This window comes from Thermobia domestica, chromosome 2 (assembly GCF_964235325.1).
Source record: "Thermobia domestica chromosome 2, izTheDome1.hap1.1, whole genome shotgun sequence".
In the NCBI taxonomy this organism is placed as follows: Eukaryota; Metazoa; Arthropoda; class Insecta; order Zygentoma; family Lepismatidae; genus Thermobia; species Thermobia domestica.
In genome coordinates, this window is record NC_137455.1 from 286,857,673 (window position 1) to 286,882,088 (window position 24,416).

At 36.3% G+C, this 24,416-nt stretch overlaps 2 protein-coding genes across 3 annotated transcripts; both read left to right on the forward strand.

Annotated features, from left to right (window-relative positions):
* The first annotated feature begins 242 nt into the window (after nt 1-242).
* On the forward strand, nt 243-13,047 carry Naxe (NAD(P)HX epimerase). 2 transcript variants are annotated; one of them, XM_081748813.1, is made up of 2 exons: nt 243-390; nt 12,002-13,047. In XM_081748813.1, exon 2 carries the CDS (start codon nt 12,006-12,008, stop codon nt 12,786-12,788), a length of 783 nt encoding a protein of 260 aa, XP_081604939.1. In that variant the 5' UTR covers nt 243-390; nt 12,002-12,005; the 3' UTR covers nt 12,789-13,047. The 2 variants fall into 2 exon arrangements, with proteins under 2 accessions (XP_081604939.1, XP_081604938.1); XM_081748812.1 differs by having other exon boundaries at nt 375-513.
* On the forward strand, nt 8,980-9,423 carry LOC145679448 (uncharacterized). The gene has a single exon (XM_081750029.1). It carries the CDS (start codon nt 8,980-8,982, stop codon nt 9,421-9,423), a length of 444 nt encoding a protein of 147 aa, XP_081606155.1.
* Nucleotides 13,048-24,416: the final 11,369 nt, after the last annotated feature.

A 24,416-nucleotide genomic window follows, 5' to 3' on the forward strand; every position in this document is an offset into this window, starting at 1 on the left:
TCGTTCTGAAGTGTGATTAGTGCCATACTAAAGAGCACGATTAACATCTTTCCAGCCAGGGTCGGCGCTAGAAGTTTTGCCGCCCTGGGCTGTACTTTTACATGCCGCCCCTTTATTATTTTCTTTCTTAAAATTTGCCGCCCCTGTATTGTTTTGTTTTTCAAATTTTGACGCCCACCAGACTTGCCGCCCTGGGCGGTGGCACGGCTCGACCCCCCGTCGCGCCGGCCCTGTTTCCAGCAGTAGTCAAGTTTCGTCAAAACAACTCTGCATAGGCTGTGATGTTTTTATTTTATCAAAAAAAAAAAAAAAAACAATAGGCACTAATCTGGTAACATTGGAAACGAAATCTGAAAATCTGCATTGCGATTTATAGACAATTCTGGAGAGGTGAGTGCTGGTTCGGTTTGCGAAGGAAATACGAAATTACGAGTGAAAGTTTATTATTTAATATATATTACAACAATTAGAACCGGCATAGGTTCTGTTGACCCCCGCCAATTTGTATAACAAGTAAGAATAGATTAGTGTAGGTTTTGTTCGGTTACTGTAAGTTCTTGTTCAGGATTATTTCCGTATAACAAGCGCGGACAGAGATCCGCTGTTGCGGAAATACGTTATAAAACAATGAATTAGCCGAAATCTAATTACATTAAGGGCTTAAGTTTGGAGTTACTCCACCAGTTTCAAACTTACAAAAAGCAAATAAAACATTAAACATTGCTAGGTTAGGTTTGGTTAGTTTAACTTGGGAGGGTTCTAGAACACAGGTCCCCCTATATATGTTAGTAGCTAGGTTGGTTCCTTTCTGCACCAAAGTTTAATATTTAATTCAGACAGTAGTGCCGAGCGAGCTTTAGCGAGTGAAGGCTGGTTAGAGAGCCCCGCAGGGCACGTTGCTTTCTGTCTTAATTACAGCTAAATGGGATGGGGGACCTGTGTTCTGGAACCTTGTCGTTTAACTTAGGTTAGGTTATCCCGTGAGACTTTACGACTAGAACAGTGATTGGAACCGGTTATCATAGAAACTTCAGTTATCACTTAAATTGAGTAATCCATGGTTCTCATACGAGAAATTAGTAAATTCTGTTCATTATCCTATATAATTCTGTAAAACTCAATGCGGAAATATCACATTTATCGCACCGATTCGCAGGGTTGGCTGGTTTAAACCAGCTGTTTTTTTTTTTTTTTTCAAAAAATACAAAAAAAAAACGTTTAAACCAAAATACGAAAAATGTTCGTAAAAGTGTGTGTTCGTAAAATTTGATGAACATACAATTGTGGGTTATCGCGTGTCACTCCCGCATATTATTCATATTATATTCAGACCTAGATTCCCCATTCATTACTCAGAGATTATACTACAAATAGCAACTTTTTAAAATAAGTTTATGAATGTTTCTTTTGTGATTTTTTTAGTTTATTATTATTGTTATGCGATTGGTCAAAGAAAAATTCTAAATATTGTTCCCTTTTAATAATGTTTACTGTTAAAATACATCGAAATGCCGTACTTTTTTGGGGGGGGGGCATACAAACCCCACGAGAGGCATTTACTGAAATCAGAAGTATCTTTGGTATATATTTATGTATAAATGGGTCACAGGCAAAATCGACTCAAACAATTCGTATCTTTATTCACTTTTCTTACTGATACGCAAATTAAATCGTTGTATTTTTTTTAACTTGGACTTTGATAATTTGACAATCATATTAAAAGTATGTAAAGATCAGTACAACGTATCAGGAGTCCTTTGCGAGTGAGTCGGCCGACGTATCACAGTTGTGACCAATTAGTCCCGGTTTCCAGTTCAAATGGAGGACAATTTGTTTCGGATGGAAATCGAGAAACGGTTTGGACTCCGCTTTAAGCTTATGTGACCCCTTCCAGCATAACCCGGGTTTTGCATAATAACACGAAATTGAAACAAACTTATTTCTGTCCATATTTGATACAAATGCACAGAGCAATTTATTTAAACAAAAAAAAAAAAAAAAATTGGTTTACCCCCCCCCCCAAAAAAAAAGAATACACAAAAATAGTTTTTTTGTTTGTTTTTTCAATATAAACCCTGGTTTTTGCCAGCCCTGCCGATTCGCCATGCAATACGACTTACCACGCTGCTGAATCTCCGAAACCTTTCCGCGTGTTGCAAATAGTACCCACTTCTACATATCTTTTCCCGTATTAAGCATAAATTTAATGTCAAACTTGCACACCTAAACTTCACATAAGGACATAATTTTTTCTTACCTCATTTCTCCTGTAAAGTTTCTAAATTTTTATAAAAAACGGAGTGGAAACTCTAAACTTAACTCACATTAAGACATCCTTAGAGAAAAAATACAGTACATAGGTAATTCTATATCGGTTAAGTTTAGATACAGATATGGAAATGATTTGTACAAGGACTGAGAGGAGCCACACAATAATGGCTACGAACAGTGTAGGGTGCAGATTAATAATAGTCCGTCAAATTTAAAAAAAAAAAAAAAACACCTTTTTGGGTTGCATTGTGTATAAGAAGGGGTCCAGGTATTCTCCCACCAAAAAAAAGCATTTATTCCTAGTATTTGGCTTAAAGCGTAGTAGCACCAAAGTTTAAATTTTAGTTCACAGAGTATTGCCGAGCGAGCAACAGCGAGTGAAGGCGGGTTAGAGCCCCGCAGGGCAAATTTTCTGTCTTTATTACTGCTAAATGCAGGGCTGCCAACTTTTCAAACCTGCTCACCCATACAATTTATAGCTTGAGTCCTCTAAATTCAATTTCGTGAAATTGGATCTTATTTCAATTAAACACATGCATGCATTTGTTCTTTCTTTTTTTTTTTTAATCTATGTTGCATGAGGCTAGGCAATTACAATTGGGCTTATACAAAGTTACCACTTTGATCATATCTTACTTTGTGATTCTGATCACAGTAGGGTAGGCAAATAAGACTATTTATTTATTTTATTTTATTTTTATTTTTTTTATAAATGATAACAATAATGATGGAATTGTTGGTTTTAACCAATAAGAGAAAACCAGTTTCAAACTTACTAGTTTACCCGTACACCTTTATCTATGTTGAAAAGAACGTACAATACGGATGAAACCCATACAGTTGGTTGCCATGGCTAAATGGGAAGGGGGACCTATGTTCCAGAACCTTGCCTATTTTTTTATGTACTTGTGGACCGCTTCTGCTGAACATTTACCTGTTTTTTGCTTCAAATTATTCCGTAAGACGTTCTGGATTGTTTTATACTGACACAGGGAAGTTTTTACTTTGATTCGGACAGGACTGAAACTGATTCATCTGACCCGATTCCCGAAGCAGTTTAGGAATCCCATTGAAGTTCCTCCACCCGATCGTGACGTAATGTAACGTGGTATTATAATGGGAGTAAAGCTGGATTAAATCGAGCCCTGCGGGGCTTCTAACCCCCTTCGCTCGGGCACCTATGTTTCGTAACGTAACGAAATCACTTTTTTTTATCAATGAAGTTGTGTGTGAAAAATTGACCATATACCACTTGACAGCACCAAAGGCACAAACAATTCATACAAGTGACTGAAGCACATACAGTTCCAGGAAGAGACTGAACCTGGAAGAACCCATTCCCAACTGATTGTCTACAAATAAATAATATGTTCGAAAACGAGTATGCCCTTGAAACCACTAATACATGCTATTCTAGTGCCTCCTATCCTATCCTTTTATATGCAATTATTTAATCACGAAATGCACTCGTAGTGTTTCGCAAGTTGCTTCGGAAGATAGGAATTGCATTTATGGGTGCAGATTCACTTTGCGAGAACTTCCTCTTAGGTGTATAAATACGCCTTCAGACGTGTCAAAAACGACTGTGCAAAAAGTCAAAATGAACTTCTGCTAGCTGGGCACTAAAAACGACAATGCTATCTAATCGAGTCAGGGCAGGATTGTAGCAAGAGGTGCGTCCGCAGCGCACAGGCGTGTCAGCGACGGAGAGTATACGCATAAACGAGGATAGTGCAAAAAGCACTTAATATTACATAGGTTAGATTACTTTTAGTGGTTTCACACTAGTAAATATATATCTGCAAATATATTTTCCCTACATCGTGTAGAGATGCTTCACCGGTGGAAATTAATATGTTATACAGCCGTCTTTAATATTCACTTTGTTCATTTTAACCCTGGTATATACGTAACTTAATATAGTGTATAGCCTTTGTAATGGTTTCACACTTGTAAACATGAAATACTGTTCTCCTACACTGGGAAAAACTCCTTCGATAGTGGAATTTAGTATCCTACACAATCCTCTTTCGTATACACCCATTCATTTTAACCGTAAAATTACCATTTTTATGACGGAGTATTTTTAAAACAGTATTCAGTGGCGTGCTCAAGGGATCTTCTCCAGATTTTAACCCCCTCACTAAAGGAAGATATTTCGGAAAAAGAATCTTGTAGAACCTAGAAAGAATGACGCACTAGAAGTTTCAAGAACGTCAGGTAGATGTCAGTCGTTGGCGATGTTTGCTGCCATCTAACATCGTGATGCGTAACTTTAGTTTCTGTGTATAGTAGAACATGGGATGTAGATGCTACCCTTAAAATTGCCATAACCGTTGAGGATGTTAACATACGAACTCCATTTAATAACTTTGCTGAGATAATCATTAGGAAATCGGGTAACGTTCAACAGTTATCATGTGAAACAATGCGCGATTGGAATCCCCGTTACCCGTAATTATATTAAGAATTGTCTCCATTAACGAACTCGGTCTAAATAATCGCTTTAGCTATCCCTTGCAAAATGCATAATTCGAAAATTCGCTTTCGTTCGGTAGACCCTGTGAAATCACGGATGGACGTAACTCGCCGTTACATGTTCAGATTTCAATGTATTTATTTCATTCACAAACTCGGTCGAAATAACCACTGTAGCTATTTATTGCAAGAAAAAAATTCACCTTCCTTCAAGAGTTACCGTGTAGAGTAGCGGACGTACTAACAAATTCCACTAGTTGTGTTAATATAGCCGTGTAGTCTTACGAGGTGCCTCAGAGTTGAAAAAAAGTATTTTACATAGCTTTCTTTGGTTTATATGATACCCTAGTGATTCCACAGTAATATTTTCTTGAGACATACCCAAATAATAGCGTAGGGATTGATAATATGTGTGCAAACTGATGTGCCGTAAAAGCAATATTTATGCAAAAAACCATGCACCAACCTGTGCAAGGTTGCCACTACAAGCAAGAATTGTACGTCTTTCGGTTTAGGACAGGGGGCGCGGTGGCTCAATGGTAGAGGTTTCACCTCCGGTGTTTGGGGTCCCTGGTTCGATCCCAGCTCGCGCCGTGTGGACTGTGATGGACAAACACCGTGCTGGTGGGTTTTCTCGGGGTTCTCCCTTTTCCTCCCACTTTCTTCATTTCTCATAATCACCGTCTCCTTTACCTAACCGGCATAACCGTCGGACGTAAAGCCCAAAAATGTGATTTAATTTCATTTTCGGTTTAGGACAGGGTGAAGCTGAAGGGCCCGCACAGGAGTGCGTTCGTAGGAAGCAGACGCGAACCGATGGAGTGTATATGTGTAACCGAAGATTTTTTTCCTTTGAAACGATAGTCACAAGTCATATTTACGAACTTCCCATACTTTGTTCTTAAGATATTAGGCGTATATATATATATATATATATATATATATATATAATCAGATTGCAAAGAGGTGTACCCACGGGGGAAAACGGTGTCCTGTCTTTTCAAACTATTTCCAGCTCCAAAATGAGGTTTGTCTGGTATATGTTTATGTTTAATAAATTTTATTTAATAGTTAATGCAAATGAGAGACGTTTATAGACTTTTTTTTTAAATATGAAGGTTTTAAAAAATCAAACATCATCAATATGGTTTCTATGCCTAATTAAAACAACTAAAATTGATCATATGCTTTATATTCTCATTTCCCTAACTGAGCGCAATGGGAACTCACTACTATATTATTGCATAAGAGTATCTGAGTTGATATTTTTCGTTTTTTTTTTTTTTTTTTTTTTTCTCCTTTACTATTTTAACACAGACAAAGTCAGATAAACTGTGCTATAAACAGCATTTGTTTTCTTGTGAATAGCTTATTGATTCATCTCTTACAATCCGGTTTTCAATTTCAGTACTGTCAAGATCCGTCTTTTAATAAGGTAGCATCATGAAAATAATAATATGTGTATAGTATGTACGGTGAGTTAAAATGTTTTCATACTCTGAAAGAGGTCATTTGTTCTATTTTTAATGTGTGAAAAGCTTTCTTTCCCTTGAAAGTTATGTTCCCCTAGAACAACCTGCTGTTACACCCCTGATTATCCTGTAATAAAAGTTCAGTTCCACTTTCTCCAAATTGAAGAAAAATCCATTGGAAATTAGACGCAGGACTTATCGCTCGTTTTACTAATTGTTTTATATGAAAACCTTTAAAAGTGTATATCATTACAACCAGTTGACATTAAAAAGATGTAGTTTTCACGTATGTGTTCGTAATTCTTTTCTCTACTTCGTAAAGTGAGCAGTTAATGTGTTAATACAATATTTCTAATATGCGCCTCTGGTGTTGTCAAGATTCGCAGCAACGCGAGAAGTCAGCGTGCGGAACTGCTTGTAGTCCAGTTCTATTACGGCAAAAATTGATGAAACCTAAATATTTAAAATGAAAAGATGAAACCTGTTGGAATATATTCTACGTACCAGTCTTATTACCCTCAAAAAAATCCCAGTTGCGGGTTTACCGACATTTTGAATAAGTAGTCAGCTATCTTGGATTTCTCGCATGTACATAGTTTATGCCACGTAACTTCTAAACTAATTAACGTAGAAGGATCATTCATTCTTTATTATACTTCTAATATTATAGGCAGTATAACATGTTATTTTCACTTTTCCCCAAGTAACCATTTTTGTATAACTTTAGGATAAAGTGAAAAATTGTTATCTGTATTAGGGGACATATTCTTTTCATTGCCTCATACAACTTAACAGAGTAGAAATATGAAAAAAAAGTGCTCGAATAAAAGTTGTTGGAAATTTTATAACTTTTAAAACGATGGATATATTGTCATTATATACAATGTCAGAGATGCGCAATGAAGCTTCAAACGTCATCAGACTGTGCACAATTTCTGTAGAAACATATGGATGATCATTTAACATGTAGAAAAAGATATTTAATGATTTGGGACAGCTTTCATTCAATTTTCGGTAAGTATCAATAGGTTTGGCACTCCGGCTAGTTTAATAAATAGTTCGTAAACAGTGCCGTCAGCAGGGGGTGCGCAAGAACCCTGAAAGTACACTTTAGCATTATCTTTTTATATGTAGGCCAATGTTATCATCGAAATTAGTGTTTGAGATAAACGTTTTAAAAGATGAAATCTATTAAAATATGTTTTACTGATGTTATTCTGCAAAAAATCCAGTTGTGGGTTTTCCACCTTTTAAAATAAATAGCCCTAGTCCAGTGCAATTACGACAAAGAAATCGATCAAACTTAGTTTTTTTTTTCTTTAAAAAAAAGAAAAAGGTTAAACCTCTTAGAATATGTTCTATGTATTGATATTATAATAAAACAGTCCCAAAACTCTAATTGCTGGTTTTCCGCCATTTTTATGGGCAATTATATGAGCAATATGTGAGGTATATTACAAACACTATGGTAGATAATATGTTGTATTTGATGGTTATGATGGTGAAGCTAGCGTAAAGGATATAGAACACTGGACATGTACAAAGAAATCATTTATACGCGTAATCAAAGAGGATAACATCCACGTTCGTTTATCCCAACAGGAATTTCTTTCTAACAGAAAGAACAAATCTGAATTGATATCACTTCTGACGAAATATCTCGAGAAATCAATCACCTGGAGATGCAGGCACATTACTTGTGTCAATCGCAAAAAATCTTGCGAAATCTGGCTAGTCAGTAGACTTAATAGTGGGAAAAGATTCAGATATTTTGGTTCTAATAGTAGCACTCGCAACAGCTGAGAACGTGTTTATTCCTGGCTCGAAGCCACCACATGAGATATACAGCAGTATCAATTCAGAGAGCATTGGGAAGTATGGTGAACTGCATTTTATTTCTGCATGCCTTCATTGGTTGTGATACAACTTCTACTGCACACAGTAAAGGGAAGAAAGTTGCGTACAAAATACTGTAAAAAAATTAAGAACTGCGTCGAGAAATGGATGTTTTCCACAATCCAACATGATGATGTGGCAGCTGCTGGAGAAAATATGTTCTTAGCGTTATATATAAATAGATGTGCAGAGAAAGGAAATCTGGATTGTGTAAGATTCTACATGCACAAAAAGATTGTATCCAAGCAACGGATTAGTGACACTTTTAACTTAGCAGTATTACCTCCAACAACAGCTGCCGCAAATCAGCATAGTCTCCGTGTGTTCTGTTAAGTTCAGCACTGGAAAAATCAAGAGATGACTCCAACTGAATGGGGCTGAAGAATTTGTGGTGATGGCCTTCTTCCTGTAACAACACTTGAACAACCTGCTCCAGAAGATTTGTTAAAGTGTATAGCATGCAACTACCATACGAACTGAGGAAACAATTGTGGGTGCAAAAGAAGAAGGCTAAATTGTACATCATTTTGGGGGCAGTGTAGTTGACACGGATGTGGTATTAGCACTACTTTAATTGAAGATACAGATAAAGGAAGTGATAATGAAGCTGTCACCAAAACAAACTTCATGGAGAAGGAAGTTAACAAAAGCTGTGGACATTCAACTGCAAAACGCCATCGAAAAAAGTAAGTTCCAAAGTACACTGGTATATTTAGAACTTTTGTTTAAGTACATTTATCATCACAAGGCTTTTTTCAGTACCATATACACTGATCAGCAATTGAATTAGAGACAGCAGGATAGTTGCAGAAACCACCCTGCTGTGTTTCCTCTCCCGGTATCCGTGTCAGTGCAGTGTGTGATGGGTAAGACGAAGGACCTGAGTCCACTTGACCCTGGTCAAATCGTAGGAGCCAGACGAATGGGTGGCTCGATTTCGGAAGTGGCTGCGGCACTCGGATATTCAAAGGCAATTGTGTCAAGGGTGTATCGTGAGTACCTGGCTTCAGGTAAAACTACACCCACACAGGCAAACTGCCGCGATCAGGGACGTGTCGACGACAGGGGTAGATGCCGAGTAGCCCGCATCGTAACAGCCGATAGACGGACCACAGTACGTCAAATCGCGGATAGGTTCAATGCAAGACAACAATGCAGTGTCAGCAACCACACAATTCTCAACCACCTGCTCGCCATAGGGTACAGAAGCCATCGGCCCACGACACAGGAAACAATGTCTAACATGGGCAAAGGAACACCGAAACTAGACCGTGAAAATGTGGAAAAAGGTTGCCTGGACAGATGAGTCACGTTTCACATTGGTACATGCCGATGGACCGGTAAGAATGCGTCGCCAACCGCACGAAGAAATGGATCCTACGTGACAACAAGGAACTGTGCAGGCCCGTGGTGGTGGTATTCTCATCTGGGGCATGTTTACGTGGACCGAAATGGGTTTCCTAACACGTGTAACACAGTCCCTCACAGGTAAACGCTACTGCGATTTTCTGAACGACAATGTCACGTCATTTGCTGGGCTGCCACTTCCAGGTGGTGACCTTATCATGCAGCAGGACAATGCGCCGGCTCACCGCTCTAGGATGGCAGCAAACTGGTTTGATGAGCACTCATTTGATCTGGCAATCACGGTCAATGGACCTCAATCCTATCTAACACATCTGGGACGCCATGGAATGACGCCTTCCGCTGTGGACCCTCTTCCGACTAACCTGCGGGCTCTGTGGCAGACTTTGCAGCAGATATGGATTGAGATGCCACAACACTTCAGGAGCCTCGTAGAGTGCATGCCGCGGCGAGTAGCCGCCGTTATCAGAGCGAAAGATGGTACTACACAGTATTAAGTAGGTGTTTATCCTTGAACTGGTGAGCAGTGTATACTGTTTTCCTATTTATAACTACAATACTTTTAAGTTTAACAGTTTAGGAGATGCGCAGAAGAATCTAAGCACAATTATAATAGCTAGTACGTATAGTGAAATAGTAAAAATCATGAAACAGGATATGATGATATTTGTTGTAAATCGAATACAAAATGCATCTCAAATAATTCAGGTAAGTACATTTTCCTTCATTTTGAATAATTAATCCCTTGTTTAAATCAACATATTTTTTTTTTTCGAAAGTTATATTTTCAAGCATTAATAGATAAAGATTTAAGGTACGCTGCACTTTCCGTAACGCAGAGAAAACTGATAACTTATTATATTAGAAGTATAGAAGTATAATAAAGAATGAATGATACTTTTACATTTATTGGCTTAGGAGCTATAAGGCAAAAACTACGTGCTGAAAAAAATTTTAATATGGCCTACTGCTTATTAAAAATGCCGGAAAACCAGCAACTACACTTTTGGGACTGTTTTAGTGCAATATTAATACATTTTAATAGATTTCATCTTTTTAAACGTTTATCTCAAACACTAATTTCGTTGGTCACATAGGCCTACATATAGAAAGATAATGCTAAAGTATATTTCCAGGGTTTTTGCGCACCCCCTGCCGACGCCACTGTTAACGAACTATTTATTAAACTAGCCGGACTTCCAAACTTGTTGACACTTACCGGAAATTGCAGTAAAAAGCCGTCTCAAATCACTAACTATCTTTTCCTTCATGTTAGATAATTCCCTCATATGTTTCTACAGAAATTGTGCGTAGTCCGATGACGTTTGAAGCTTCATTGCGCATCTCTGACATTGTATATAGTGACAATATATACATCATTTTAAAGCTTATGAAATTTCCAACAACTTTTATTCGAGCATTTTTTTCATATTTCCACTCTGTTGTATGAGGCAACGAAAAGAATATGTCCCCTAATACAGATAACAATTTTTCACTTTATCCTCAAGTTATGCAAAAAATGGTTACTCGGGGAAAAGTGAAAATAACTTGTTATATTGTCTATAATATTAGAAGTATAATAAAGAATGGATGATTCTTCTACGTTAATTAGTTTAGAAGTTACGTGGCATAAACTAAGTACATGCGAGAAATCCAAGATAGCTGACTACTTATTCAAAATGGCGGAAAACCCGCAACTGGATTTTTTGGAGGGTAATAAGACTGGTACGTAGAACATATTCCAATAGGTTTCATGTTTTCGTTTTAAATGTCTACCTCAAACGCTAATTTCGCTGGACTTTTGTCGCGAATTGTCAACACCTCTCAAAGCCAATTGGACGCCGCGTGAAGCCAACTCAAGGTCATGCCGCTTGTCATCTGAAACACACAATAGACATTGCTTTTATATAAGTGAACTTTAGTTTGTAATGAACAGTTTGTCGCGGAGCATTCAAACTTTTGTTCGAGTCACAAATATGCATATTGTACGGCAAGCAAGAAACTTTTGACCCGTTAATGAAAACCTGTTTCAAAACAAGTTGCCTAGCTTTAATATATCGCAAGTGCCTATGAGAAAGGATTGTTTCTTTTATACAAAAACAGGTGTTTAATTAATTGAATGGGCGAGATTAAGGATTTATACGTGTAACTTCCTTCAAGAAAGAAAATACCATCTTTTAAATCTGTGCTTTCACGTAGCTGATTGGCTAACGCACATGCTTTCAGTGCGCGTGACCCTGATTTCGATTTCCGTTCAAGGCACAATTTTTAGTGTTCTGCCACTGAAGTGAAATAGAGAAGCTATTTGAATTAAGAAGTATCAGGTTCCGGTCAAGGCAATCAGCAATAATGACGTTGTGAATTTACATGTGTTGATCACATATCACGCACTTAAAAATCCGTCGACCTGTAACTGTAGTTATTCTGTCTATTTGCTACATAAGTTATTTTAGCTTTAATTTTTGTTTCTTCTGAATTTAACACATTAATAGATTTACTTATTCTGTTGATTGTTTCAGATTGATGATTCTGGCAGTCCGACCGGTTGTTGCATTGGTGGTTTCATCATTTGGTAGGACTGTGTGGAGACCAGTAGCAACTGGGAAAATGGTCAGGTATCTCGGACAGGACGAAGCTATTGCAGTTGATCAAGAATTGTTCAACGATTACAAATTCAGTGTTGACCAGCTGATGGAATTAGCCGGATTAAGCTGTGCAGTGGCTCTGACAAAATGTTATCCCATCGATCGAATGGAAGACCGTGGAGTTTTAGTGTGTTGCGGTCCTGGTAACAATGGAGGTGATGGATTGGTTTGTGCACGACATTTAAAGCTGTTTGGTTATCAGCCATCGGTGCATTATCCAAAGCGACCAGACAAACCTTTGTTTAATAATTTAACTAACCAAATTAAACGAATGGATATCCCTTTGTTAGACGAACTACCTTCACGTAGGGAAATCAACAAAGATTATGGATTTGTTGTGGATGCATTATTTGGGTTTAGTTTTAAACCACCTGTGCGCCCAGAGTTTGCGAAAATACTCGAAACCTTGCAGGATGTTTCAGTTCCTGTTTGCAGTGTCGATATTCCTAGTGGTTGGGATGTTGAAGATGGTTGCCCTGAATCAGGTGGCCTTCAGCCAGAGTTTCTTATCTCACTCACAGCTCCAAAAAGATGTGCACGTTATTTCAAAGGGAAATACCATTATCTCGGAGGGCGATTTGTTCCTCCGAAGCTTGAAAACAAATATAAACTTGATCTTCCTGAATACCCCGGCACCGATTGTTGTGTAAGACTGAATTAAATGTCATTTGCTTTTTTTTTTTTTAATTATTATTATTATTTTTATTTATTTTTAGTTTTATTGTTTGGGAATATAAATTAAGGGAATATTACAAGATCCTTTAAATAAAATTAACTCTCATTGTTATTTAAAGTGCATATAAAGATAAATGTATTTTTACTATAATATCTCATCGCATGTGTAATTATTTCTGTTGGAATTTACATTCATTGTAAAATACTGGCATCAGAAATGTGAAATAAATTGTGGTGCGTATTCAGTTTGAAAGTTTAAGTTAACTTTTAAAAGAACCATTGGTTTAGTTGAACCGTAATTTATTATTTGTACATTCTTGGTATGAAACTGAAATACTCTGTCTCGCTGCCAATATAAAGTATTTTAATATTCTTCACGTATACACTCGCTCATATATTCAACATGAGGGTAGTACTCCATGAATCTATATCTCATGTATCTAATTGAACGTACTTAATGGATAAGTATTTTTATTCCTATATATTAGTAGTTTCACGAGAAATCCTATATTCTCAAATATCTTTCCGCTTTCAATGAAATTTGGTGCAGTATATATTCATTGTAAGATCCAATGAAGTCGTGATATCCAACACTCTACATCTTTTCTTCCTATTCCTCTTTCTTCACTTAATGATCTTTTTGTATTTCCTCTCTATTGCATAGCTTAATGCTTCACTTCAATTCGTCACTTTTTTTTTTTTTTCATTTTTGTATCTCCTTTTCTCACCAGCATGCTTCTTCCTTGTTCTAGTACTAGTATATACTTCCATGCTTCTCTCCTATTGCGTTATTTTCTCTCATTAACCATGCATCATCTTCGTGCTGTTCAATTCTCTCCTTTTTCCATGTGAATATAATCTTAATGATTTCTGCTATAGTCCTGTACGTGGATCGTTCAATAAAGATCTGGCCTGACACATTTCCAGTTTAGATAGGTTATAGATATTGATAACGTTGAATGGTATATATCTGTATAGAAATATTGAAAAATATCAGCCTTCTAACCTAAACTTTTTTACAAACCCTAATCCATGACAAGGTGTGACTCTGGGCAAAGTTGAGGCTAGAGCAGTTTCAGGCGTTACCTGTTTCTTAAAGGGAAATTGCCCAAGGAAATTCACGAGGAGATGACCAATGTGTATGGTGATGTCCCATCCTACAGCATGGTGAAACAGTTGCAGAAGGAATTTAGTTATGGTCGGACATCAGTGCAAAATGGCCCAAGTCCAGGAAGGCCTCAAGCAGCCATTGGTGATGACACTGTGAAACAAGTGGAGGCATTAATCCTGGAAGACAGACGAATAACTCCAGGAACTATCCCAACAGGTCAAAATAAGTGTAGGTCCATCGAAACAATCATCCATGACCATCTGCACCTGTCAAAATTGACTGCCAGATGGATTCCAAGACTGCTGCAAAAGGAACAGCGCGTGCAAGCGTGAATGCAATGTTTGGAACTGTGCAATCGCGACCCAAAGTACTTTTTTTTTCGTCTCATTACACAGAACGAAACATGAAATTCATGCGTTTGATCTTGAGCCTAAAATGGAGTCCAAACAGTGGTGTCGCAAGGTTTTTCTGGGAATTGTGAGGACATAGTCATGACCGATTACCTTCCTAAGGGTGCCACAATTACTGAACAATACTACAGTGACCTGCCACAAAAGTTACAAGTAAAACTCAAAACATCCAGACAAGGAAAACTGTCGGAAGGTGTGCTACTGCTCCAGGGCAATGACCGTGTCACAATGCAGATATTGCCAGGAGGCAAGCAGCTACTTGTGGGTATGAAATTTTGCCGCATCCGCCGTACTCGCCTGATCTGGCTCAGTTTGACTTCTTCCGCTTTCCCAAGCTGAAGAGGTTTCTTAGGGAAAACGTTTCTCTTCAACTAAGGACCTCATTTCTGCAACATCAGCATGGTTCACAGAACAACCTGCAAAATTTACAAGGATAGCATACATGCATTGAAGCACCGGCGGAAGAAGTGTGTGGAGAAGGAATAAGCTCTTCGCAAAACATCAAGCAGCTCTCTCAACTGAAAGTGGGTCAGGCCACATCTTTAATGAACGCTCCACGAACATAATCCTTTTTCATCTTCGTCTTCCATTTATTCCCTCACTTCTTTTTCGGGTATGGTTTTCACTTATTCCCTAATCATCTTATCTCTGTTGTTTCATTTATACTCGAATCTGTATACAATTTGTTGCTTCATTCTGCTGCTTTCATTTTGTCTTTCCCTGTATTTTTTTCTCCTGTCATTTTCTTCTAACAAAATGCTTTTCATGAAGTGAAACATAGGCGTGCCCACCAAACATTTTCTGGGTGGGGGGGACAGTACCCTTCACTCAAAGTTGTGGGCAAATTTAAAGAAAGGCTGATATCATTGCACCCACCTTAATTTTCAAAATGTCACGTAACATGAATTAAAGTACCGCAATTTAGGATAGATAAATCCTATCAATGGTGATAACAGGTTCTATTCCAGCGACACAAAAAATCCTATTTATGGCACTGTTGACAATATTATAATTAATGGGATTTCCAGGGGGATGATATATTAATTTGTAGGTTTCGTGACACTACAATGAACTTATGATCAGTGACTAAGCATATTATTCAAGTTCATGTTTTCATTCATGATTTGTATTGTTTTCCATTTTGACATTTGTACTGAAATTGGGTCTTTAAGTGTCCTGTTAAAAAGCTCCAACTTCTGACAATATCTCTAGCCATATGAGCTCAAGAAACGTAGATCCTTCTTCAAAAAGCCGCAAAAGCTCAGCTGCTGATCCCGAAGATGTGTTGACAATTCCGTCAGTCTTAATCTTTTCCAACCTAGAGAGAATTTCTTCATAGTGTTAAACAACTCCCGTTATTAGACAAGTCTACAAATTCACCTAGTGGGACACAAGGATTTAATGTTTACAATGTTTAAGACGAGACCACAAGCATTAGCCTTGATTAGAGCAAAGAATCGTGACCTCACTGAAAGTGACTGCAACAATAGTACTCATAGTTCGTGCACCCACTGCAAAGAGTTTTTCACTACTTCTGACGCACTACAGTACAGGCACCCTTAACCACAAAATTAGTACTGTGATCCCCACAATGTACATACAAGGCAAGAAGTTGCTGTTTACATATGAAGGGGTGGATTCCAAAAGAGCTTTTTTTTTTTTTTTTTTTCAATTTTGAAATATTGGTTCTATTAAGATCTTTCAACATCTCCGTATATTGAACAGGGTTTCATGCCAAAACTCCATAAGTCAAATTATTGTAGGCAAAAGAAAACAACGTTGTTTTCCAAAATGTCCTTAGTCAGCGGTATTCCCTGAAGTTATTTGCTGACTCATGCCTAAAAACACTTATAAAACTCTTAGGCAATTACAAGTTTGTTTTATGTAGATTACTTTTCTTTTACAGAAATAGAATGATGGAAACACACAAAATATTCGTCTCCTGAAAAACTTTTTTGACTTAGGTTCTTTTGGAATTGAGCTCTTCATATAATAGATGGAACACTAATTCCAGAGCCATCACTCGTTTTTCTAGAGCCACCATGAACTTGTCCACTGAGTTGAGCAATGGAAAGCTGGAGTCTCACCATCTCATCCAGAATAACTGAAGCAGTAAACTCACCAGTAGTTTTTTTATATACTGTAGAACACAAGAAAACTTTCATGAGAACAGAGATCTTCATCAACTCATCTGGCACAAATACTTAATTGTTCTTCGCCATTCACATCTCAGGAACCATCAAACACGATAGAGAACAGAGGAGGGTTTTGAGATCATGATTTTACACACTATAAAGCGTGCAATACAGGACGAAAGGCGAGGTCAATTTCATTGTTTTAATTTAATTACAAAATCCTACCAATTCTTTGGTTACGTATCTTATTGTTCGAACTGGATACTGACTTACGAAACTTATTTTTAAACAAAAAGTCAACTCTTGGAACAATGTTAAGGATTGGAATAATTTGAATAACTTAAATTTAGGCTTAAAAGAAAATCGTGCATGGGCTAACACAAATTATTCAAACCCTTACATTCATCTGACAGTTTGTGCCAGAAATGCAAATAAGCAACAAAATTTTACTAGCTCAAGAAAAAAAGCTACTAGCCCACACCCCACAATAGAAATCATTTACTTACCTTCGAAATGATATTAAGTACTCACCCGCATCGATGAACCACTCGTCCCGGGCGAGTGGTTATTTGCATCCGTGGTTTAAGCATAGCCGTTCCATCTCTCGCTTCGACAAATAATTACATATGTGGAACAGTTTAAATTCGTCTCTCTGTAACTTCGCGCATTGCAGAATGAACGAATGGACCAGAAAAGATTCCAGTTGTCAAGGCAGTAGTGTCGAACTGTAACAACGCCTAGTTTCCATGGCAACACATTGACAGCGCGGTCATTCACTGTAGCTGGTGGATATATTAGCATGCTAGCGTAGCTGTGAGGGTTAGAGATGGAACGGTTCAAGTACATACATTGTATCGAAGCCGATATGCCATGGTTCGAGTATAACATGACACCTTCAAATGTTGAAAACAATACTTGCATGGCCAACATGTATTATCTTTTTACTCACGTGAATTTGTGTTCACTGCTCTAGCAATTTGGATCCCATTGAGAAGGAAAAAAAAATGCTGTAACACGAACTTGTCAATTAGTATAAATTCTGTAGACCAAGAAATGAAAACTTAAATGATGAATTCTACTTTAATTATAATCACCAAATAGACAACTACAACTTTAGTGGAAGAATCTGGTCCCATTTTCTACAAGTTTATTCTAATTATTGAATATATATGGCTTCATTTCTGGAACCTTTACCTATACAGAGTACATGAAATCCTGCAGTACACTAAAATTCAATGACGGAACTGTTTATGAATTCAAAACTTTTGAGTGAGGAGGAGGAAAGTTGTTTTGTTCAAGCCACACTTTAATTATAATTGATAAACAAACTCTGAATTTTACAGTAAGTACACACAAAATGTTGTGTTAATAGTTTAGAGTTCCAGTTTCTTGCAGAAATTTATGGACTTATATATATATATGATTAGCAAAGACACCAATAACACGGTTTCCACAGACTTGAAAAGTCAGGAAATTTGAATTTTGTCAGGGAAATGATCGAAAACTCATTTAATGTCAGGAAACTTATTGAAAAGGTCTTTCCTATGAGAGAAACTAATTAGTCATTCTTTGTAATGAAGGCAACTTTGAAGTACTAAGGTTATTTGGGGCTTAAAGAGATCATGCAATATAACAATATACAATAATATATTACAGATGTATTACGTTATACCAAGGTGTTTTGTGCCATAATTTGTGGTTAGGTTCTTAACTCTGAAGTCAGATACAGCATCTTGTATCCTTTAATGTAGACAGTGTGGTGTCTTTGAGCTCAGATACATACCTTTTTTCAGCCAGTAATAATGATAAAGATGTAAATTTTCAATTCAACCCGTTAATATATATATATATATATATATATATATATATATATATATATATATATATATATATATATATATATATATATATATATATATATAGTGTATATTTTTAACCGTGACCCTTTGACACAGGTATATTTTAATGTTTCATGTTTCGTTTGAAAGAGTATTTTTTTCGGCTGTTCCACATATATTTCATGAAGATCTAACCATAGTCTTATGGCTGACTGTGTTCATACCATAATTGTATGTATGAGCACGCCTAATTTCCAACTCAGGTTCACAGTTTTGTTGATTTACTTTGTGTTTGAAATAGCATGTTCTCGATTAGGATTCGACGTTAGTTGTCAGAACTACACCATGAAACTCTTTAACGGTTGAAAGTGTTAATATTGTAATTAACCGATTTCATCGTGTGAATGCTTACTCATAACTTCAACACAGATGTGCCGATATTTTCGTTACTCTTTTTTAGTTTCAAAGAGTATACTTTCTCGCAGATCCCTCATTAATGTTATGATCTAATAAGAGTCTCTCGAGTTGGACTGAACTCCTAAATAGTTGATAGTCTTAATACTGTGTGTATGTTCACGTATAATTCTGTACTGCGTAGACATATTAATATTATATGTATGCTGTTCAACTGTCTTCCCCATTCTTTTGCTTAGTTTTCATCTTGCAATCTGTGCACATAATCTATATTTCTCTTCTGTGTGCATCTTCGCGTCGTTTATTATTTCTCTACTCTTCTGTGTATATCTTCGCGGCTTTTATTATTTCTCTATCTTATGTACTTTTGTCACTTTGCTTTCGATACGTTTTTACTCGTCCTTTCCTCAAATGTCGTATTTTTTCTTTCACCCATAATCTCTATTACGTGCCATTCTTTCTTCCGCTATTTTCTTTGCTTTACCTAAATTTCGTTAGTCATTTTTCTCTTGTAATTTTTTCGTACCTGATTTTTCTTACAGTAGTTTCCAGAATATATTTATTTTCTTCTTTCTTTCACCTTTTGCATTTACTTTTTTTTCCATGTTTCTAATATATTTCACTCACAGGCGTGCCAGCCGGGGGGATGCGTCCCCCCAGAAAAATTCTAGGAGGGGATTGTCCCCTCAGAAAATTGTATAGCAGGAATTCTTTCCCAAATATCTCGGCAAAAATGATGAAATACTGAAATGGGCACGTCGATTGTCAATTAATAATTTTTGGAATTGAAACGAATTACAGTTTCATTGAAGAAAATTCTGTAACAATTACCAAGGTATATAAATGAAGTACAGAAAGTAGCGACACTGTATTAGCTATGTTGGAAACTACCATAAAGCGTGTACACATTCATTTGCAGCGAAAAGAAAATTTTGAAATATCTATATATTAAAATGATACATTTATATGTTTATGGCCAAGAAAAGTTTATATGTTTATAGCAAATTCTTTTAACAATGATATCTCGGAAACTACAAGCTCTGGAAAGATGCCGTTTTCACTGATTGATTGCAAATTTTGTGAAGATTGTTTAGTTATAATTGAATATTTTTTTTTTAAATGCAGTTATTTCATTATTACATTTTTTAGGAGTACGCGGAAGTATTGAAAATCCAACACCGCACATTTATATACAAGGTTAGTATATCTCTCTGGCATTTGTTTCATGATCAAATGATAATGAAAAACGAAGCATAACTATTTATCCAGTGTAAGATGAATCTTTATTGTTTGGCCCAATGAACACCATATAGCCTATCACTGTTGTGTTATGTGTGTGAGCTAATATCTTTATGAAAATAGTAGATTCTAATTGAAAGTACGCAATTCTTAGTCTCTTTTCATTTTGAACAGCTACCGCTTTGTGAAAGATTTACAACTTGGTTCCAAGGCAAGAAATTTCGAATTTGACTTAGTACTTATCAAAAGTTTCATGCTCAATTTCAAACATTTCTGCCTTGAGATTTTATCTTTAGCCTTCCAAAAAAGCGGTAGCTCCAAAAAAAAAAAATATCGCTTTTTAAGTATCTAAAAAGTTTCTTTTCCCTCTACACTTATAGCATTACAAAGAGAAAAGAGAAAATGTGAAAGGATTTTTTTTAAATTTATTTATTTAATATACCTACTCTTGCTGTATCGGCTTCGTGTTGAAATGCCACAATTATTGTGCCAACCTGGAAAATCGATGGAAGACTTACAACACTGTTTAGCTTTGGAAATATAACTCAAAACCTACCTAAAAAGACTTTTTTTCTTCGTGTGTGGGTAACGTAGGTCTCTTTGCATGTTCTTTCTAATGTATTGTTGAAATTCGTCAACTGGGCTGTCCTCAAGTACGCCATTGTTTTTGAAAGGCCATGTTTTGCAGCGCCTTTTCTCCAACAGTAACGTTATTTAGACAGCTGTGTTTATGTGTGTTACTGTGAATATAACATTGATATGAAGTTTTTCATCTCTTGTTTCTGTTTAGCGTTGTTTTATTGTTTGAAATGGATCAATTTGTCATAAGAAAAAGAAAAGAAGACAGCACGTGGGCCAAAGCAGTGCCATTGTTGAAGAAAAGAAGAGAAAAATTATTCAAATGATAGTTCAGCTGATGGATTACAACCTGAAACTGACAATGGAAATTCAATAGAAGAAACCTCTCAATCTCCACGTCTAGCAAGTGGTTCAGATTCTCCCCACCCTTCGAACCTTTCAAAGCCCAATTAGACTTTAGTGTTACCTACAAATTTTCCACAACAGTTTCTGAAAGGTCGAACACTGAAATTTGTGCCAACTTGATTCCTTCCGTGGCTGCACGTCGATCCAAACAAAATTAACGTCATTTTCTGTTTTTACTGTATGGACATCTTGAAAAACATTTTTTAAAAAAGTTCTTACTAAAACCATGGAAGACGCTTTCTCTACTGTAGGATTTTGCAACTGGAAGAAGGCTAAAGAGAAATTAAGTATACACGAAACTTCAGAATGCCATAAACTTGCTGTACTGCGCTACACGCAGAAAAAAAAAATCAATAGAACACCAACTAAACAGACAAATTTCAGATGAACAACTGAAAGCCAGGAAATTCCTGGAAAAAATGTAATCTCAAGTATACGTTATCTTGCAAGACAAAGACTCGCATTTAGAGGACACGACTCCCGGTTTAGGAATTTATTTCAGTTGATGAGCCTTTGCTCTGAAGATTTTCCACAATTGAAGAGCCGGATAAAGGGAAACTTGAAGACATGTAATTTCGTTAAAATCCAGAACGAAATCTCGAAACTATGGGCCAAGAAATTGCTATTTAAAAAATCATTGAAGTGATTTACACAAAATTATAGAATTATTAATGAATTTTGTTTTACGAGATATGAATAAAATCGGCTGAGTAATTTCTCAGAAATAGGCTGTAAAGAAACTCACCCAACACTATATTTGTAGAATTATTGAATTATTTATGAAATATGAACAAAATCGCCTGAGTCAGTTTGAAGAAAATAGTTTGAAAGTACCCACTCCCAAGAACAAACTGCCTCTTATGGATTTTTAAAGGAGACATTATATATACAATATTGTCAGCCTATTTATCAAATATGAATATCGCCTGAGTTGTTTTTGAGAAAATCGAGAAGAAACTCACCCTCAAGAATAAACTACTACTAGTAAATTTTTCAAGACAAGTGAGCTATGCAATATTGTTAGATTATTAATGAAATATGAACAAATTCGCCCTTTTTTTAAAAAAAAAATTGTCCGGAAAGAACTCAGCCCCAAAAATAAAGTACCGCTTGTAGATTTTCCCAGAAAAATTACATACTACAGTATAGAATTTTTAGATTAAATATACACAAATCGTTACAGCCGTTTTCAAAAATTAGCATTTTTCACCCTTCAATAAACTGCCACTATTTTGGGGGGATAGAAAGAGAATTCGAACCTCCTCTCTCTTAGAGAATCTTATTATAAATCTTTAAAATTTGCTACAAGCAAGTGAACACTTTAAAACCGGAACGGACGAGCTGATAATCAAAATGACTTATGTAGGGCTATGGAACGTGTAAATCCGTTGAATTCTCGAATGCGACCTTTTATCACGATCACCATACTTTCTCGTAACTATGTCCTATGGAACTCAGAGGTTCAATGCTGCATTTACAAAAGGCTTTCATTAACTTCTATCCTTAAGCAACTGGATCGAATCCAGGGGGGGGCGATCCCCCAGAAGAGGAAGCTTTCTTATTTTATATATATAAATAAAAGTAGCAGTATGACAACCCATCGGCCCCCCTCCAGAAGTCGGTCCTGCATCCGCCCCTGATCAAATCTCTACTTGGTATTCCTATCACTGCAAGATCCACCTTAATACTACCCTCCCATGTACGCTTAGGTCTTCCTAATGGTCTTTTTCCGCTTGAGGTTTTAGTTAAGATTTTGAAAGCGTTGCTACTTTCTTCCATTTTGGCTTAATGACGTGTCCAAGTCTCCTAGACTTCATGACCCTAACAATATTAGGTAAACGATATAAGTTAATGCAGTTCCTCGTTATGAAGTTTCCACCATTCTCGTCTTTCTTGGGTTCGAATATTCGCCTCAGACTTATACCAACATGGATATTCATATTGGTACCTTTTCCTACCAATATGGATAAATTAACAGTAAATATAACTAGCAACAATTTTACAGTTCCTAGAACTATACCTTTGTATAATGGGTAGAGATGCAAGGGCTCGGAAAAAAAACGGCTTTTTTGGAAAAAAAAAAAACTCGGTTTTTTCTGCTTCGCTTTTTTTGCTTGGGAAATTTTGGGCTTTTTTGAAAATTCTGCTTTAAATTGATAAACCAGATTTTGCTTCGCTTCTCTACAACACAAAAAGTCATTTAATTAGTGGTTGATGCCGATAATAATATAAAACCTCGAAAATAAACCATGAATTTCGAAAAGATATTTCAAACAGTTTTACTTCTCAACATATTTACATTATGAATTCCAAAGGATTAACCAATGTATATAATAAGATTTTTTTTTAACCTCCTACATACAAAAGTAAGCAGGGTTGGCAAGAGCCATGGTTGTTTTTGAAAATGCCAAAAACCCGTTTTTTTTGGGGGGGGTTAAACTAGGCTTTTTTGGTTTAAACCAGTTTTCTTTTTTTGGGTTTAGATATTTTGCTTTATTTATTTATATTACATATTGACAGAAATAAGTTTGTTTCGCCTTGGTGTTATTATGCAACAACGGGGTTATGCTGAAAGAGGTCACATAAGCTTAAAGAAGTCCGGTCAGTAAATTTCTTAAATTGAGAAACTCCCGCCCTAGCCATCGGGAAAATCCCGTCATTACTCTAAATGTAAAACAATAACGGAAAAAATCCTGTTATTGCTTTGCATGTAAAATTTAAAGGTCAACGTATCATAATCAGTACGCTAAAATTGAGGTATTAAATTACAAATTTAGTGCGTACATATCATTGAAAGTACAATCCAAGCTAATGTTGGAAGCTACGTAGGCAATCGATAAATTTTGTCAATTTATATCAGTATATTTAAGCAACCTTGGCTTCTTTATAAAACAACAGGCATTCAGGCATGCAGAAATATACAATTTAGTTTCGTTTCGTATGTTCAGGCTTAACATCCTTACGTAATACCGAGGTTATCAAGGAGAAGACTTTCGCTTAAAGTGACATCCGAACCGCTACTTTGTTTACGCATGAAAGAAGGGTTGTGGTTCGACCGAGAATTGAACATGGGACACCTTGATTAAAAGGTGAAAAGGAAATAAAACTAATGCAGATGGTTTGATGTATGGAAACGCCACCATGAAGTTCACAGGATTCGCATTTTTCGTACCTTTTATTTTTTTTTCGGTTTAAACCAGTTGTTTATTAAAAAAAAAAAGAAGAAAAACAGCTAGTGTAAACCAGCCAACCCTAAAAGTAAATACTTCTTTTTAAAAAAATACTCAAATAAGTAGCAAAATTCTATGTAGTATTTTTACTTCAAAATATTCCATACCCTCTTTTTGGAACAAAATAAAATTAAAATAAAACATAAGAAAAATACTTAGATTTATATGATACACTTAAAGGCTGCACACCTAGAGCTTTTGGTTTTGTATATTCTTGAAATTCTACAGTTTTATATAAGCACCATCACGGTTT

What these genes read in the sequence shown, in the direction of transcription:
- Naxe (XM_081748813.1), top strand. Translation starts at nt 12,006, where the DNA reads ATGATTCTGGCAGTCCGACCGGTTGTTGCATTGGTGGTTTCATCATTT.
- LOC145679448 (XM_081750029.1), top strand. Translation starts at nt 8,980, where the DNA reads ATGGGTAAGACGAAGGACCTGAGTCCACTTGACCCTGGTCAAATCGTA.